Consider the following 16714-nt stretch of genomic DNA (forward strand, 5'->3'; position numbering starts at 1 on the left):
GAACGGCCAACAAAAATTTATATATAAAAACTAGCAAGAAGCTAGAACCACCAAAAACAAAAACACCAACAAGCCACCGCAATTGCGACAACAACCCAACCGGGCACCCAAGAAACAATAAACAAACTAAAAAGATTACAACCGAAACCTTCTCCAATCTTCCCACGTCAACCCATTCCTTTTGGACCTATTTTTAACCCAAAGGAAATGCATCGACTTTATCTCTTCGATCAAGCTCAGAATCTGAATCGGAACCCCGTTATGAATTAACTCGTTTCGCTTCTTCCAAAGACACCACATCGTAACCAAGCAAACCGCATGGAGCGCCTTAGCTTTATCTTTAGGAAATAACGAGTATAAGTGTAACTCCACCAATCCCGAATACTAAAGGCATAAATTGAGGGAACCTTACACCATTGGGAAATCAAACACCACACCTTTTGAGCTGTTTCACAAGAAATAAAAACATGATCAACCGACTCCTCTTCACTACCGCAAGCTGGGCAAACCAAAGAGTTTATCGAAATGTTTCTTCTAGCCAAAGCATCAAGAGTTGGTAAACGATTAAGCATCGCCCTCCAAGCGACAAACCCCACTTTTTTAGGAATCCAATTATTCCAATCAAATATAGAAGCGGGCCTGACCAACATTTTATCTACCAAAATTCTTTTAATATTCCGAACCGAAAACGCACCTGAAGGGTCTCCGCACCAAATAGTTTTGTCGAATCCGGACTCCAAAAGAACATGTTGGCACACAGTTAACAAGCCTCTAAACTCCTCTAACAAAATTGGCCCAATCGGTTCTCTACTCCAATCCCATCTTCCACAAACGATCCCATCCATCATAAAAAGACGGTCGGCTACCGAACACCGCTTCGACATTTCTATCGAAAAAAGAGGCGAAAACTTGTCGCACAACGGACAATCTCCGATCCAAATATCCAACCAAAACCAAGTAGTTTTCCCATTATTTACTACCTTACGGAACATTTTACCCAACTCGATCCCGACCGGCTCAATCTCCTGTACCGTTTTACCAATTTGCCTCCATGGACCCGCACAAGAGAGCCTAACCGGAACACTCGACCACGATCTAGAAGAATGATGAAGTGACCATATAACCTTTCACCAAAGTTTCCCTCTCTCATTCTTAAACCGCCACCACCACTTTGTAAGCAAGGAAACATTGAAATCCCTTAAAAAACCCAAGCCAAGTCCACCATAATCAACCGGAGCCGACACCTTTTCCCAAGCGACCCAATTCATCTTTACCTTCTCTTCTGAACCACCCCAAAAGAACACCCTTCTCAAACGGTCTAACTTATCTAACACCCCAGTCGGTGCTTTAAATAACGAAAAATAATACGTAGGGAGAGAGTTAAGAACTGATTTCAAAACTATTAAGCGTCCACCGAACGACAAATTTTTTGCTTTCCATCGAGAGAGCCTCTTACTAAAAAGTTCTACCACCGGATCCCACGAGTCAATTAAATTCATATTACCTCCTATTTGAAGACCCAAATGTATAAAAGGCACCACTCCCACCTTACACCGAAGCACAGTAGCCATCCTCCCCAAATCAGTCCCTACCACATTTATACCATAAATACTACATTTATGTAAATTAACTTTTAGACAATACACTAAGTAAAAACATCTTAGAATCCGACCCAAGTTCAGCGCATTCCGATTGCTCCAATCACCCAGAAAAACCACATCATCCGCTTATAAAAAGTGAGAAAGAACCGGGCCAGATGAACCACATTTTTAGCCAGAATAAATCCCTTCTCGACCGCTGAATACATCATAGCAGATAAGCTTTCCATGGCGATAATAAACAAAAACGGGGCTAACGGATCGCCTTGTCTAAGACCCCGAACCAATTCGAGTCGAGCTTGGCTCGGCTCGGCTCATTGACAACCCAGCATACATGTATCAACCGAACCAATTCAACAAGTAACGTAATAAACTTTTGTAAAACATTAAAGATTAAGAAAACTATTATTAGTATAGGAAAACTGTTAATCTATAAACGAAGACAAAAACAAAAAGTGTGAGAAGTATTTGTGACCTCGAAAGATACCCCTAAAGAATTTCAAGGAAAATATTAAAAATAATAATTTTGAACGGCAAATTAGGATCACTCACAGACCACTGGAGTGTCATCGTGTCACTAGCAGAACCACGCGATCATATCCATCTCCACTAGGCAATAATGCCTAACCACCAATTCAGGAGGAAACCCAATAAATCTTGGGAAAACCCACTTGTGGGATTCGAACCCAGGACCTTATGGTCCCTAAGCCTTATCCCACCACCAAGATGCCACTAGGCTATATAGTTCTCATTGATATGTTATGTTTCTCGTTTAATTGGTCTCGTTTGATCTATTTATATTCAGTACGTTCTTGTTTAACTTAAATCACAACTGTTTGGAGTGATGATCTTGATATTCACTGATGTTAGAATTTGAGAAAAGTTTGCCATAATGACGAATTATTGTGAAGTAAAAGCTTAGGTTCGATCAGTGACTCCTTTTAGCATAGAATATCTGAACTCCGGTAGTAATGTAAAGAGAAAGAGCAACACAGCCATCAGGCTATAACGATGTAGGAAATTCTTGGCTTTTTGTCTTTAGATTTAAACTTCATTTCTTTGTAGAGTTTATAACAGATTTTGAAGTATAAGTGTTAAAGTTTTATTTTGATTTATTACGCGATGACAGTTTTTGTTATAAGTAAAAGTTGTGTATATTCAATTAAAGCAACGTTCTCTCCAAAACCTGCCATGTGACAATTTCAATGGATGAAGTACACCAAGAGCATAAATGCATAATTCAGTACGTTGTAATATCCTATATAATTTGAGTTCACAAGATCAAAACAGGTCGGTTTGATGTCCTGCCGGTTTTTAAAATTGCTGTGATCATATTATAATATAATCAATTTTGGTTCACAAGATTAAATTTTATTTATCTAGGAACATGTTGAATATTTGACTAAAAGCAAGTCAGGTCAGACCTTGCAAATTTAGCAGTGGAGGGAAGGGATGTGAGGGAGAAGCAAACGCTCACAATTAAGTTATCACTAGACATGAAAGTGTTGATAATTTTCTTCTCTATTCTACCCGCTATGGTCGTTTACGCTCAAGATGATCAATCAGGTACTATAAGAATCATTTATTCATGTATTGAATGCTGTTATCATGTCTCTACCTTTTCTTAGCAGGCTTCATTAGCTTAGATTGCGGAAGCCCGCAAGGGCCAAGCTACACAGAAAACACTACAGGCATAAATTATGTTTCAGATGATGGCTTCATAGCAGGTGGTGTGAGTCAAGTCGTTTTTAACTGTTCTGAACGCGTGTACAACACTATTAGAAGCTTTCCCGAAAATAAAAGAAACTGCTACACTCTCAGACCCCAGAAAGGGAAGAATAATAGGTATTTGATAAGGGCGATGTTCTATTACGGTGAATCTAGAGGTCATCCCCCGCTATTTGATCTTTATATTGGAGCAGATTATTGGGCGATGATTTATATTCCAAGCCCAGCCAGTTATTACTACCATGAGATGATACACCTCGCTTCATCAGATTACATATATGTTTGCCTCATTAACACAGATCGGGGAGATCCTTTCATTACATCATTAGAGCTAAGGCTTTTGGATGTCACCATGTATAATGATAGATTACCATCGTCATTATTTCTCTTGCAACGCATTGATTTCAGTACAAGTGAAACTGTCAGGTGAGCATTTAACTAAATTTCTTAGTATATAATACAGCCCTGCTTCATTAATTTTCTTTCTTAATCAGGTATGAAGATGACAAGTATGATAGAATATGGTATCCAGCTACACTGCCTCCGGACCTCTATAGAGCAATACAGACTTCTGATACAGTTTCTTTAAAACCTTTTAGCGAAGAACAAGTACCATTAAAGGTCATGAGCACTGCCATTACACCAGTAAACTCTACATATATACACTATAACTATCAATGGTCTGCCAGGACCAGCGTTGACTTTATGGTCTACATACAACTTGCTGAAGTTGAAATACTAGAAAGAAATCAGAAGAGAGAATTCAACATATACAATAATGGCAGATGGATTGGAACAGTTTCTCCCTCAACTAACATAACCACCGTAAAAATTTATGCATCTTCCAATTCGCCAACCTATGAGCTCATACTAAATAGAACCTTAAACTCAACCCTCCCTCCAATCTTAAATGCACTCGAGATTTATGCTTTAAGGCAGCTCCAGCAAAACCAAACAGATGACCAAGATGGTAAATGCATATGTTTTTTGTTGTAGTATTTTACGAGAATTGACGCTGTTATCATGGTCTTCTCACATCTCTTGTCTTAATTTATTGTTTTAGCTACTGCAATCTGGAGTACCAAGTCAGCTTATGGGTTAAACAAATTAAACTGGCAAGGAGATCCATGTGTTCCAAAGGAATTTGTTTGGGTTGGTCTTAACTGTGACTATAGTTCTCCGAGGGCAGCTAGAATCATTTCCTTGTATGTATTCCAGTTCACAACAACCACTGAATAATATATTGTTTCAATCTAAAAGCACTGATGACAATAATGTGTTTAATGCAGGAACCTCTCCTCTAGGGGACTGAGTGGAGGGATAGCTACAGCCTTGGCTAATCTCACAATGATAGAATCATTGTAACTTCTTTCAATTATATACTTATAGTCTTTAATGTATTACACGCATGTGTACAATATGCTTTTTTTTTCTTTTTCAGGGACTTGTCCTACAATAATTTGACAGGAAGTGTGCCAAACTTTCTTGCTCGACTAGACAACTTGAGAATTCTGTAAGCCACCCGGTTGTCGGTATAGGATCAAAAATATTATTTACATGTTGCATAACTATCTTATATGGTAAAGGGTCGATATGGTTGAGGTTTGATTTTTTACTAATTTAGAGCATAAAGCAAATCAAATCAAAATTCACCTAATTTGTTCTAACGTTTTTTTCTTGAATAAAAAGTATTGAAAAAAGCAGCAGTGAAGGTAGAGCCGATAAAAGCTCTTGGATGCACATAACAGTTGTTATTTTAGCACCAGTTATTGGATGCATCGTGGTATTGTCCATCGTTGTATTCATAGTTAAACAACGGAAAAGAAAAGGTTTGCAGTATTTTTAAGCTTGTAAACATATTATCTAATAGATTTATATGTCTCGGTGTCGTAATTGAAGAAGTGATTATTAACTTTTAATAAGTGAATGCAGCTTTGATTAAAACGGAAGAGGTTTTTACACCAGCCAGAAAACAACAGTTTAAAGATGAGGTTTTTACACCGGCCAGAAAACAACAGTTTACATATTCTGAGGTGGTTGGTATTACCAACAACTTCCAGAATGAAATTGGAAGAGGAGGATTTGGAAGGGTGTTCCATGGATATGTTGGAGAGAACCATGTTGCTGTGAAGATGCTTTCCGAATCATCATCACAAGGTTACAAGGAATTTCAAGCAGAGGTAATTGACAGAGAAAGCCCAAATGTCTTGAGCTGGGAAAGAAGGTTTCAAATTGGATGTGATGAAGCAGAAGGTTAAAAATTAGGCTACTTAATACTGTCTTGTATTGATTAGGTTTTCAGCATCAATTGCTTTAACAAATTTAGCATGCATGGCTCTATGTTATAGGGCTAGCATACCTGCATCATGGTTGCATGCCACCAATAGTCCATAGAGATGTGAAGTCTTCAAACATATTGTTGAATGATGGTTTCCACGCAAATCTTGCGGATTTTGGGTTGTCCAGAGCTTTTCCTGCCGCAGATGCCACTCATGTAACATCATCAAAACTGGCTGGCACTCTTGGGTACCTTGACCCTGAGTGAGTTTTCCTTGTTAACGTTTTTCACTTTTAAAGTTAACAAAAAGATATAGTCATTGCAATAGATAATATTCTTCCGGAGAAATTTGGTAGTTGGAGCTTAAAACTACTGGTTGAAATGTAAAATGCAGGTATCATGCAACTGGTAGGTTGATAGAGAAAAGTGATGTGTATAGCTTTGGGGTGGTACTCCTGGAGTTAATTACAAGCCGTCAAGCAATATCAAAGGGCATTTACATAACTAACTGGATCAAGTCAGCAGTTGAAGAAGGAAATGTTGAAAATATAATTGATTCTAGATTAAGCGGGTGTTTTAACATTAATACAGCCCGAAAGGTAGTAGATATTGCAATTGACTGTATTTCCCCTACATCCATCAAAAGACCAACCATGAACGACGTGGTGATGGATCTAAAACTTTGTTTGTGAGCAGAAAAAACTTGTGGAAGTGAATCCATGTCCTTGAACTAAGATAGTGACGTCTTTAAGCTGTTTTGTTCCAAATGTTCATGTAAAACACGTACATTTCTTATGGTGTGTAGTTTTCTGGTAAAAAATAATCTTCTTGTGTATTATTCAAACCAACCAAGTTAGTCAGGGCTTGATTATTTTCTTTTAAGTTGATATATTACTTAAAAATGAAAACGGTTATCTTATAGGAAATTCAACACTTGATAAGATATATCCTGATAAATTTTCAGAAGTACAAACTTTCAAATAGATAAATAGAATTAAGAACATATAAACACGTAAATTAAGCTAATCGTGTTTGGTGCTAAAAAAGATAGCGCAATCACCAAAATTGAGAAAAAATCTTCAAATATGAGTAAAAACTTTCAGATACGACGTTTTCAACAATATACGATGGCATGCCATCTCATACCCTTTTTTTCTTGGGAATGACTAATAACCTGAAGAAATTTTGCATAATATAAGGATTTTAAGAGAGCCCGGCTCTCGAGTGTTTGCTAATTAACTAAAACCTGATAAACAAATTACAATCACAGTGATTGTTTAAATACTAGAACAAAATACAATTCAGAAGAATGTCGTTGTCGGGACTAAAGAAAAGTTTTTGATGTACCCAAGATTCTTACGGCTAATAATGTCACAACATCCCGATTGAGTTGTGTAAGGTACCGCTGATGAGTGCGTGAATGTTTGTGTTTATCATGATGAGTGGATTAATCGGGTTGTTCACAGGTCAAGTGGGTCCAGCTAACGGTCAAGAGGTGTGAGATCGAGTCATGCTGAATAAAGGGATTATACCCATGTTTGACAGAGTTTATGGGATATAATGTGTTAATTTTTCGTTGTGTAGTTAGGATTTGTGTTATTTTGTTTTCTTCTGTACGCCTTTCTTTCTTTTTTTTTTTAATATGAAAAAAGTTTTAATAATATTAACACAAACCAAGTTACATCTGGATAATGAGTAAGAAAGTAACAAGTTGCGCCGCTATCCCCTTTTGAATCGCAAAGCCTATCCTACTAAATATCAATCCTTGGTTCCTCGGGTTCTACGAGTCATTGTGGACCACCTTCTGCACCCGCTCCAAAACGCGAACCATCTCGGGAGCTAGGGATCCCAATATGTCGAAGGCAAATGGGATGAACAAGTGTTGATTCTCCAAACACGCCGCCTCATGCTTAGAACCTTCCTAGATTCCGACCTCAAAACCGTCTGTCCCGGAACGAAACCATTGTATCTCAGCCCTACCAATGGGGACACCCCGGTGAAGTCGACACACACATGCTTACCCTCTGCCCAGCCAAACACAAGAATGTCCGCATGACACAGGGTAGATCTTCCATCTCGCGAATTAGTCAGGTGGCTCTTTCTTTTGATTATCAAATACACAACAAGCATTTCCTTTCACACACTATAAATTCATCTTCCATATATTACAAACGTGTGTGTTATATTTGGGGGCTGAACCAACAGGTGATGGAAGCTTAAATGAGAGTTCTGAAGTGTGTCAGAGCGGGTTTATCATCACCTGAGAAGTGGAAAGCGTGAAGTCATCATAAAAATAGGAGTTCCAATGAAAACCCAGGGCTAGAGCCATTAAATGAGCATGACGAGTCAACAGGAAAGGGTCATAACTTCTAACGGACCTATCTCGATAGAAAATGAGATACGGGAGCCACAATATATGAACTTTGGGTGTTTTGGCAAGACACATTCAAACATGGAGTTATAACTATCCCTCACGAATCGTGTATGGTTTGTGGCACACTTAATGGGCAAAGATTAATGCACGTCATCTAGACACGAAAAAACCAAATTTCACCTATTTAAACCATTGTGAAGGCTGGAAAAGCCCACAGGCAAGCCCTAGGGGCTGAAAGGCTACCGAATATGTCTAATCATAACGTGTTGGTGGGGGTTACATGTATAAATTGCCTAAACATAATCAAGTATAACAATTTGCATATTTGCAGTAATTGATATTTATTTCAGTTTTCGTGTAATACATACGTATCAGCAGGGCCGCCCAATAAGGTGTGGCCGGGTAGTCGACGGCCACAGGCCCGACACCCCGCTAAGCCTGATTTTTTTTTAAATTATATGTAATTTTATTAAAACAATATATATGTATATTTAGTGTTTGTACACATAACTCCTAGTTTTGGTCTAGTGGCTAAGGGGTATTACTCCTAACCCAAATGTTATGGGTTCTACTCTCATTTGAGCCATGTATAATCCTACTAGTTTGAGGCCCGTGTATTACACGAGTAGTTATTGAAAATACAATATTTAATAAATAATCATTATACAAGAAACAATAAACCCGTTAAACACTATTAAATATTAATACATTCGTTGTACAATAGTCTTTAAAAGTAAACTATAATTATAAATATCAAATGTTTGAAAAAAATGGGAAATAAATATTAAGGTAACAAAATTTGAAGCATAAATTTTAAGAATGGTAACTATTGTTTTACTATTATAAATAAATTTGTTAAAAATAATGAGGTTTAATGTAGAAATAACAAGTGGCAAAACTTATAGGCTGTTGTTAGAGAGGATAGATTTTTATACCAAAGTTTTTTACACAACCCAATTATAACAAAGTAAACTCATATAAAAATTAACGTGTTTAAACCTAACAAAAAATTCTTTTTATTTAAGGCCCAAAATTTTTTTTGTCTTCGACTCAATTTTTTTTTTGATTTCTCAAAGCCAGGCCTACATATCAGACTATTTCTTATATAACATCAAGCATTTGACCTTTTGTACAGGTTATTGGTTCAGACCGTCTAGTAGACGTAGTTTTTCAGTTTATTAGTTTGATTGATTAAAAGTTGTAAGTCCGTTAATAAAGTATTTATTTATGAAAAAAAATGCTGTATTGATTTAGTCTCGTATATACAATTCTTCTGGCTCTAAATCCATTGTCAGATAGTGAGTTTTTCATTAGATTTCATTTTCAAAGGGGCCACTGGACTTGACAAAATTTTAAATTGACAAGAGTAATTAGTTGTTCCACATGCCTCTTCCCTGTGCCTAAAACTGAACAAACCATCTTTCTCTACCTTTAAAATTTTAAAAATTAGAAAACACAAAAAAGTATGTGGCATAGTCATCCAACTACATCTACCAAACAAACCAAATCACATAACCCTCGCTTAATCTATAACCATTACTATAAAAGAAGCAAAACCTCAAGACTAACCGGTGTAAATATTGCCCAGGGGTTGGTTAGTCTCTTTAGCAACCAAAGATCCCAAGTTCAACTTCTATAAAATACAAGAAATTTGTCTTTTAACAAAAGAAAAATTAGATTTAAATAATCTCAACTATTGACTATTTGACAAATAACACTCTCAATTAACGAGTTGGCTACTGATGGTCTAATCTTTTAGCAGATTTACTCTCGACGACCCGCGACTAACATAATTCTAATGATGTTAGTCGTCGGTCGCCGTAAAAATGGTTTTGGCCGTAAAATTCCTTTTTCCCATAAACCCAACATTTTCGTCCCATACCTATTTGTAACATTATTATATCAGACATTTACGAACATTTTTCTAGTAAAATCCTTAATTATTGAGATTGCTGGAACTCTGGAACCATTGTCGGAGTCAGCAACGGTAGAAGAAGAGGGTCGCAAATCCGGCGAGCACCCAACTAGTCAGACGGCGAATTAGGGCTCTGAAGACGGGGATGGAGAATGTTCATTGGTCTGATCGTTGAGAATCAGGAAAATCCTTAACACATGAAGGTTTAAGACGACGGTGGTGGTGGTTGGTTGTGGTGAGTAAGTTGGTGGTGGTGTTCACGTGGTGGTGGTGGTCGCCGGTGGTGGTGGTCAGTAGTGGTGTTCAAGTTGTGGTGGTGGTGTTCAGGTTGAGTTTTCTCACGACCAATGACTAATAGAGTTAAACTTCTATCAGTCACGGCTCATTAGGAACAAATATATTAAACAATGGGACTGTCAGTAGGCAATCTGAATTGTTATTTAACAACCGTCCATAGTTAGAATTATTATATATAAACAATTGTAAAGGTTTTAGTGCATAAATGAGTTGTACATTGTGCATTAGGTGTTTTTTTTCAAATTTCTCTTTTATTTTTCTTTCATATTTTTTTTTACAAATTTGTCATAAAGTATGTTTTATTTTTAATCTCAACAATTTTCTACTTTCAACTTTGTTCTCTAATACTTTTCATCTTATACAAAATTTTCATAGAACCTTTTAGTCTAAAATTTGCAAATTTACACGCTGCAACACGCATGTGTTGTTCAACCTTTTTACATCTATCATCCCTATTCAACTTTTCGGTCATAAGACGACTTAGTTATTATTTTTTGTGTTTAATTTTTCGGCCTATTTTTCACGTGTTAACAAGCCGCAACAAATAGCCATGATCGGAAGTTTTTAGGTCTACTTTCGTTCGGTCTAACAATCCCACCACAAAGCACGAGCCCAACGCCCTCGGCCTATCAACACACGGGTTTGATAATGTTTTAATGTTTTTTTAATGGTTTTCGCTCCCACCGCAACGCGTTGCGGTGTGGCTTAATACTATTTTAAATCTAATTTAAAAGGACCACACACACGCAACCAACATGAATACTTTTACCAACCAAATATTTGTGAATTTGCAGTAATTGATATTTATTTTTGTTTTCGTATTTTCATATTACATATTTTCCTATACAAATCAAGTATTTGGTCTAACTCATAAGTGATTGGAGGTTCAAATCCTTTTAGGAGACATAGTTTTTCAGTTATTTCAATTGCCTGATTCCTATGTCTGAAAATGATTAAAACGGTTTTTTCTATTTTCAAATTATTTAAAATTGAAAAAGAAACACACATAAACTATGTGAAATACAATAATCCAACTATGTCAACCAAAGATATTAAATCACAAAATCCTCACAGAAGAAAAACGTCAATACAAACCACCATAAAATACTCACAATGTAACTAATTAAACAAATATTAAAAATACTACTATATAGAGTTAAGTTAGGATACACAATCTCTAAATATAGGAAATGCATAAAAACAAAATGGAACACAAAATAGTACAGTGTCAAGGAGAAAAAAATATAAATGGCAAAAACAAATAATAAAAAAATGATAAATAAAAAGACACAATGATATGGGAAAAGAAATCTATAATCTACAAGCTAGAAAAGCGAAAACCTAAAATCTAATATCGTAGAGTTTGACGAGATGGTTCCAAGCCGCTAGTTTGAGTTTCGGAGTTCGCTTGATACCCTTCCTACGACTTTCTGGTTTTAGAAGATTGTGTATTTGAACCAAGCCCGTATTATATAAATATGGGTTTTGTATATAACCCAATCTCTTGTACAAACATTATTTACAATTATCAAATACTATTTACACAATTACACCTTCCTTATACACACTACGCATACGCTCCAAATTAAGTTATCATTAGCAATGAAAGTGTTGAGAATTTTCTTTCCTATTCTAGTTCTTCATGTAGCTGCTATGATTTATGCTCAAGACGACCAATCAGGTACCACAAGAACCACTTGTTTATCATGTGTCTTTAATGATGTTTTCATTTCTCAATCCTTTCTTAGCAGGCTTCATTAGCATAGATTGTGGAATTCCGCAAGGGTCACATTATACAGATAACAGCACAGGCATAAACTATGTTTCAGACTATGGCTTCATAGATGCTGGTGTGACTCAAGACATACAAGCCATTCAAAACAATAACCTACGTGTGCTCAACACTATTAGAAGCTTTCCTGTTTATAAAAGAAACTGCTACACTCTCAGACCCCAAAACGGGAAGAATAATAGGTATTTGATAAGGGCGATTTTCTATTACGATGAATCTAGAGGTGAACCCCCACAGTTTGATCTTTTTATTGGAGCAGATTATTGGGCTACGGTTACTCAAATGTACCATGAGTTGATACACCTAGCTTCATCAGATTACATACATGTTTGCCTTGTTAACACAGATCAGGGAGTTCCTTTCATTACAGCCTTAGAATTAAGGCTTTTGAATATCACCATGTATGAAGAATATCAATCACCATCATTAATCCTGCAGGCGCGGTATAGTTTAGCTACAAATGAAATGATCAGGTTAGCATTTTTAATTTCTTAACGTTATTAGTATATAACTCTAACCTTTCTGATCACTATTTGTTTCTTATATTCTAAAACAGGTACAAAGATGACAAGTTTGACAGAATATGGTATTATTATAAGGTGAATAAATCAGTACACACTTCTGATACAGTTTCTTTAAAATCTTTCACTGAAGAACAAGTACCATTAAAGGTCATGAGCACTGCCATGTTACCTATAGATAACAACTCTATACTTCAATTAAACTATACCGGGACGGTTAAGGACTACTTTGACCTTATCGTCTACCTTCACTTTGCTGAAGTTGAAACGCTACAAAGCAATCAGAAGCGAGAATTCAACATTTATATTAACCATGTCTGGACTGGAAGATTTTCTCCATCAACTAACATAACCACCGTAAAAGCTTACACATATTCAAATTCATCATTCTTTGAGCTTATACGTCTAGTTAGAACCTCAAACTCAACCCTCCCTCCTATCTTGAACGCAGTAGAGGTTTATAAATTAAAGCAGTTCCAGCAAAACCAAACAGATGACCAAGATGGTATATATCTATAATTCTCTACAAGTAGAAGTAGCTAATATGTTTTTTGTTGTAATATATATTTTACGACAATTGATGCTATTTTCACGGTCTATCCATTTAAACATTATAACGAGATCGAATTGATGCTATTATCATCGATTCATCGTCTTCTCACATCTATTTCCCTTATTGTTAATATTAGCTGCTGCAATCTTGAGTACCAAGTCAACCTATGGGTTAACAAAATTGAACTGGCAAGGAGATCCATGTGTTCCACAGGAAAATGTTTGGGTTGGTCTTAACTGCAACTATGATGCTTCGAGGGCAGCTAGAATCGTTTCCCTGTATGTATTGCACTTCACAGCCACCACTGAATAATATATTGTTTCATTTTAATATAACTCTAACTGATTAACCAACTTTAATGCAGGAACCTCTCTTCTAGGGGATTGATTGGAGAGATAGCTACTGCTTTGGCCAATCTCACAATGATAGAATCATTGTAACTTCTTTCATTTATTGTTATATATAATCTTTAATATATTAAGCTCACTTGCACAATCTGCTTATTTCTCTTTGTTTCTTTTTCAGGGACTTATCCTACAACAAGTTGACAGGAAATGTGCCGAATTTTCTTGCTCAACTAAATAACTTGAGGATTCTGTAAGCCACCCGCCCTGTTGTTGTTTTAGGGTAAAAATATTTTACATAATGCATAATAATCTTGTATGGTCTTCCTTGTAGTAACTTAGTGGGAAACAACTTCACACGACCACTTCCTGCAGAACTTCTAGAAAAATCAAAGAAAGGATCGTTATCGTTGAGGTTTGATAGTTACCTCAGAAAAGAAATTAAGCAAAAGCAAATCAACATTAACCTCATTGTTCTAACATTTTTTACATAATCAGTACTGATGAAGAGGGCATTGATGAGGAAAAAAGTTCTTGTCTCAAGGGTTCATGCAGAAACAACAATAATAAAATAGTTGTTATTTTAGCACCAATTATTGGAGGCATCGTGGTATTGTCCATCATCGTATTGATAGTTATACAAATGAAAAGAAAAGGTTTACAGTATTCTTAACCTTGTAATCATGTCACCTATACATTTATAAATCGAAAAGTACTTGCTAAATTGAATTAATGAATGCAGCTTTGATCAAAAAGGAGGAGCTTTTCATACCCAGTAAACAAAGGTTTACATACTCCGAAGTGGTGAGTATTACTAACAACTTCCAGAATGAAATCGGACGAGGAGGATTTGGAAGTGTGTTCCGTGGATCCGTCGGGAATAACCAAGTTGCTGTGAAGATGCTCTCTGAATCATCATCTCAAGGTTACAAAGAATTTCAAACTGAGGTAAAGATATTTAGGATATAAATTATTTTACTTATTACGGGTTTAGATCAAATACAAACTAAATTAACGTTCTAACAATGAGAATCAAATAGTGTAATTATATATACAACATAGTGTAATTACACTACAATATAATCACATAATTACGCTACATGTAATTAACTATCCCCTACTTATTATAACTGAAGTTACTACTACATATTTTTATGGCCCGTTTTTTCATAATAAACTAGACTTTAGGCCTTATTTCAGTTTGATACCATGTCGATTTGTATGTTCGATTTCAAAATGTTTATTACTTTTTGGATTTTTATGGTTTCTTGGAATTTTCTTACAATTGTCATATACAGTATATTTTAACAACCTTTATTTAAATATAATTCTTATGGCTTGCAATTGAAGGATACATAGGACAAATAAGGACCACTGATTACTTCAAATTCAGTGGCTAATTTTTAGTTGGTTCTTATCTGGAAGTACCACGCATGCTATGTTTAATTACAATTTTCATGATCAAAAAGGCAACTCTATTGATTTCATGAGAGTTTGAGAGGTGACATATGATTGATTTGATGTGAATTAGAACAATTCGTGGTTGCTTGATATTTGACATCCTAACTAGAAAATGGCCCCAATTTTAAATCTCATTTTAGGCCTCTCAGAAACATTGAGCTGGCCTTGAGCACCCTGCACAAAAGAACTCAGTATAATCTCGCTCATAAAAAATCTATTGGTAGAGCTTGATAAGCTCTTTCTGAGACCACATGCTACAAAAACCTTTACACATGTACTAATAAAAATAATAATAATGATGCTTAAACAAAAACTTACTTTCTAAGATTGAAAAGTATGAACCTAAGTCGTAACATTGATGGCTAACAAATTTTCAAAAACAGGTCAAGCTTCTCATCAAAATTCATCATACAAACATTACTTCACTTGTTGGGTACTGCGATGATCGCAACCACAAGGGAATCATATATGAATTCATGGCTAATGGAAACTTAGGAGATCATCTATTTGGTAATTAGATTTGCTTAACCTTTCTTTCTTTATTAAGTACATATTTACATGTCATATTGTCAAGATTCTAGTGTAGTATCTATGGGGCAGATTGCTTTACATTTCATTTGACTGATCAGATGGAAGTGCAACTGTCTTGAGCTGGGAAAGAAGGTTACAAATTGGATGTGATGCAGCAGAAGGTTAGTAATTAGGCTACTTAATACGGCTAGCTTGTACTATTGGGTTTTGAAGCATCAATTGATGCTATAACAAATTTAGAATGCATTACTCTATGTTATAGGGCTAGCGTACCTGCATCATGGTTGTAGGCCACCAATAGTCCATAGAGATGTGAAGCCTTCAAACATATTGTTGAATGAAGGCTTCCACGCTAAACTGGCTGATTTTGGATTGTCTAGAGCTTTTGCTACTGAAGACGCCACTCATATAACATCAATAAAAGTGGCTGGCACTCTTGGGTACCTTGACCCTGAGTGAGTTTTTGTCGACAACATTTTTTAATTTTATAGTTAACTAAAAGCGAAATGTGGCAATGGCATCTTACCACTTCTACTTGAAATGTAAAATGCAGGTATCACGCAACCACCAGGTTGACAGAGAAAAGTGATGTGTATAGCTTTGGGGTACTACTCCTAGAGCTGATTACAAGCCGGCGAGTAATATCAGAGGGCGTTAACATAGTTCAATGGGTTAAGTCACAACATGAAGTAGGAAATGTTGAAACTATAATTGATTCTAGATTAGATGGTCGTTTTGACATCAAAACTGCAGAGAAGGTAGTAGAAACAGCAATTGCTTGTGTTTCTCCCAAATCCATAAAAAGGCCAACCATGAACGATGTGGTGATGGATCTGAAGCACTGTCTGCGAGCAGAAAGAACACGTCAAAGTGAATCCATGTCCTTGAACTTTGAAACCATGGGCGATTTGATCCCATGATAATGAATTTCTGATACTTTGAAGTCATGTCATATGCTCATGTAACGCACATACGTTAGGGTGTCCAGTTTTGTGTTTTTTTTGTTTTAGTTACAGCACCCGCATTTTGTTAAGGTCCAGTACCATAATGAACGTAACAAAAACCGATGGACTTCCAAATTTGTTTTTAGTTCTAGTACCATAAAGAAACCGAACGAATTCGCGTCGACGTACCGTCTCAACGCTCGAGACCGATAACGCTTGAATTTTAACACCACCCGGGTTTTACCGACCTGCCCCGGCTAGTTTATAATAAAAATAAGACATGTAATTATAATTTAAAAAAATTATATATATATATATATTAAATAAATGTATAATTTAAATTCGAGTTTTGAATCGAACACGACTTTTTTAAATTTG

The 16714-nt window shown here is 36.0% G+C and overlaps 3 protein-coding genes across 4 annotated transcripts; all 3 read left to right on the plus strand.

Annotated features, from left to right (window-relative positions):
* Nucleotides 1-2852: 2852 nt before the first annotated feature.
* Nucleotides 2853-16413, plus strand: LOC143604581 (putative LRR receptor-like serine/threonine-protein kinase At1g05700). Of its 2 annotated transcripts, none has more exons than XM_077081011.1 (13): nt 2853-3164; nt 3230-3752; nt 3821-4296; nt 4390-4531; nt 4616-4687; nt 4768-4839; nt 13735-13815; nt 13899-14056; nt 14143-14348; nt 15245-15371; nt 15491-15553; nt 15655-15847; nt 15946-16413. In XM_077081011.1, the coding sequence occupies exons 1-13, from the start codon at nt 3095-3097 to the stop codon at nt 16310-16312; spliced, it is 2550 nt and encodes an 849-aa protein (XP_076937126.1). In that variant the 5' UTR covers nt 2853-3094; the 3' UTR covers nt 16313-16413. The 2 variants fall into 2 exon arrangements, with proteins under 2 accessions (XP_076937126.1, XP_076937127.1); XM_077081012.1 differs by lacking the exons at nt 4390-4531; nt 4616-4687; nt 4768-4839 and adding exons at nt 13193-13334; nt 13421-13492; nt 13582-13653.
* On the plus strand, nt 4914-6379 carry LOC143604582 (LRR receptor-like serine/threonine-protein kinase IOS1). The gene is made up of 5 exons (XM_077081013.1): nt 4914-4928; nt 5016-5155; nt 5259-5579; nt 5675-5867; nt 5999-6379. The coding sequence occupies exons 2-5, from the start codon at nt 5062-5064 to the stop codon at nt 6294-6296; spliced, it is 906 nt and encodes a 301-aa protein (XP_076937128.1). The 5' UTR covers nt 4914-4928; nt 5016-5061; the 3' UTR covers nt 6297-6379.
* Nucleotides 11672-12670, plus strand: LOC143604583 (putative leucine-rich repeat receptor-like protein kinase At2g19210). Its single transcript, XM_077081014.1, has 2 exons — nt 11672-11871; nt 11942-12670. The coding sequence occupies exons 1-2, from the start codon at nt 11793-11795 to the stop codon at nt 12475-12477; spliced, it is 615 nt and encodes a 204-aa protein (XP_076937129.1). The 5' UTR covers nt 11672-11792; the 3' UTR covers nt 12478-12670.
* Nucleotides 16414-16714: the final 301 nt, after the last annotated feature.

This window comes from Bidens hawaiensis, unplaced genomic scaffold, assembly GCF_021521415.1.
Source record: "Bidens hawaiensis isolate Kalapana, Puna unplaced genomic scaffold, B.hawaiensis_p1.1 tig00065914_1, whole genome shotgun sequence".
Classification (NCBI taxonomy): domain Eukaryota; kingdom Viridiplantae; phylum Streptophyta; class Magnoliopsida; order Asterales; family Asteraceae; genus Bidens; species Bidens hawaiensis.

What these genes read in the sequence shown, in the direction of transcription:
- LOC143604582 (XM_077081013.1), top strand. Translation starts at nt 5,062, where the DNA reads ATGCACATAACAGTTGTTATTTTAGCACCAGTTATTGGATGCATCGTG. An exon ending in TGGATGTGATGAAGCAGAAG is followed by an intron (nt 5,580 to 5,674) that starts GTTAAAAATTAG and finishes TCTATGTTATAG; the next exon opens with GGCTAGCATACCTGCATCAT. An exon ending in CTTGGGTACCTTGACCCTGA is followed by an intron (nt 5,868 to 5,998) that starts GTGAGTTTTCCT and finishes TGTAAAATGCAG; the next exon opens with GTATCATGCAACTGGTAGGT.
- LOC143604583 (XM_077081014.1), top strand. Translation starts at nt 11,793, where the DNA reads ATGAAAGTGTTGAGAATTTTCTTTCCTATTCTAGTTCTTCATGTAGCT. An exon ending in TGCTCAAGACGACCAATCAG is followed by an intron (nt 11,872 to 11,941) that starts GTACCACAAGAA and finishes CTTTCTTAGCAG; the next exon opens with GCTTCATTAGCATAGATTGT.
- LOC143604581 (XM_077081011.1), top strand. Translation starts at nt 3,095, where the DNA reads ATGAAAGTGTTGATAATTTTCTTCTCTATTCTACCCGCTATGGTCGTT. An exon ending in CTAGACAACTTGAGAATTCT is followed by an intron (nt 4,840 to 13,734) that starts GTAAGCCACCCG and finishes TCTTCCTTGTAG; the next exon opens with TAACTTAGTGGGAAACAACT. An exon ending in AAAGGATCGTTATCGTTGAG is followed by an intron (nt 13,816 to 13,898) that starts GTTTGATAGTTA and finishes TTACATAATCAG; the next exon opens with TACTGATGAAGAGGGCATTG.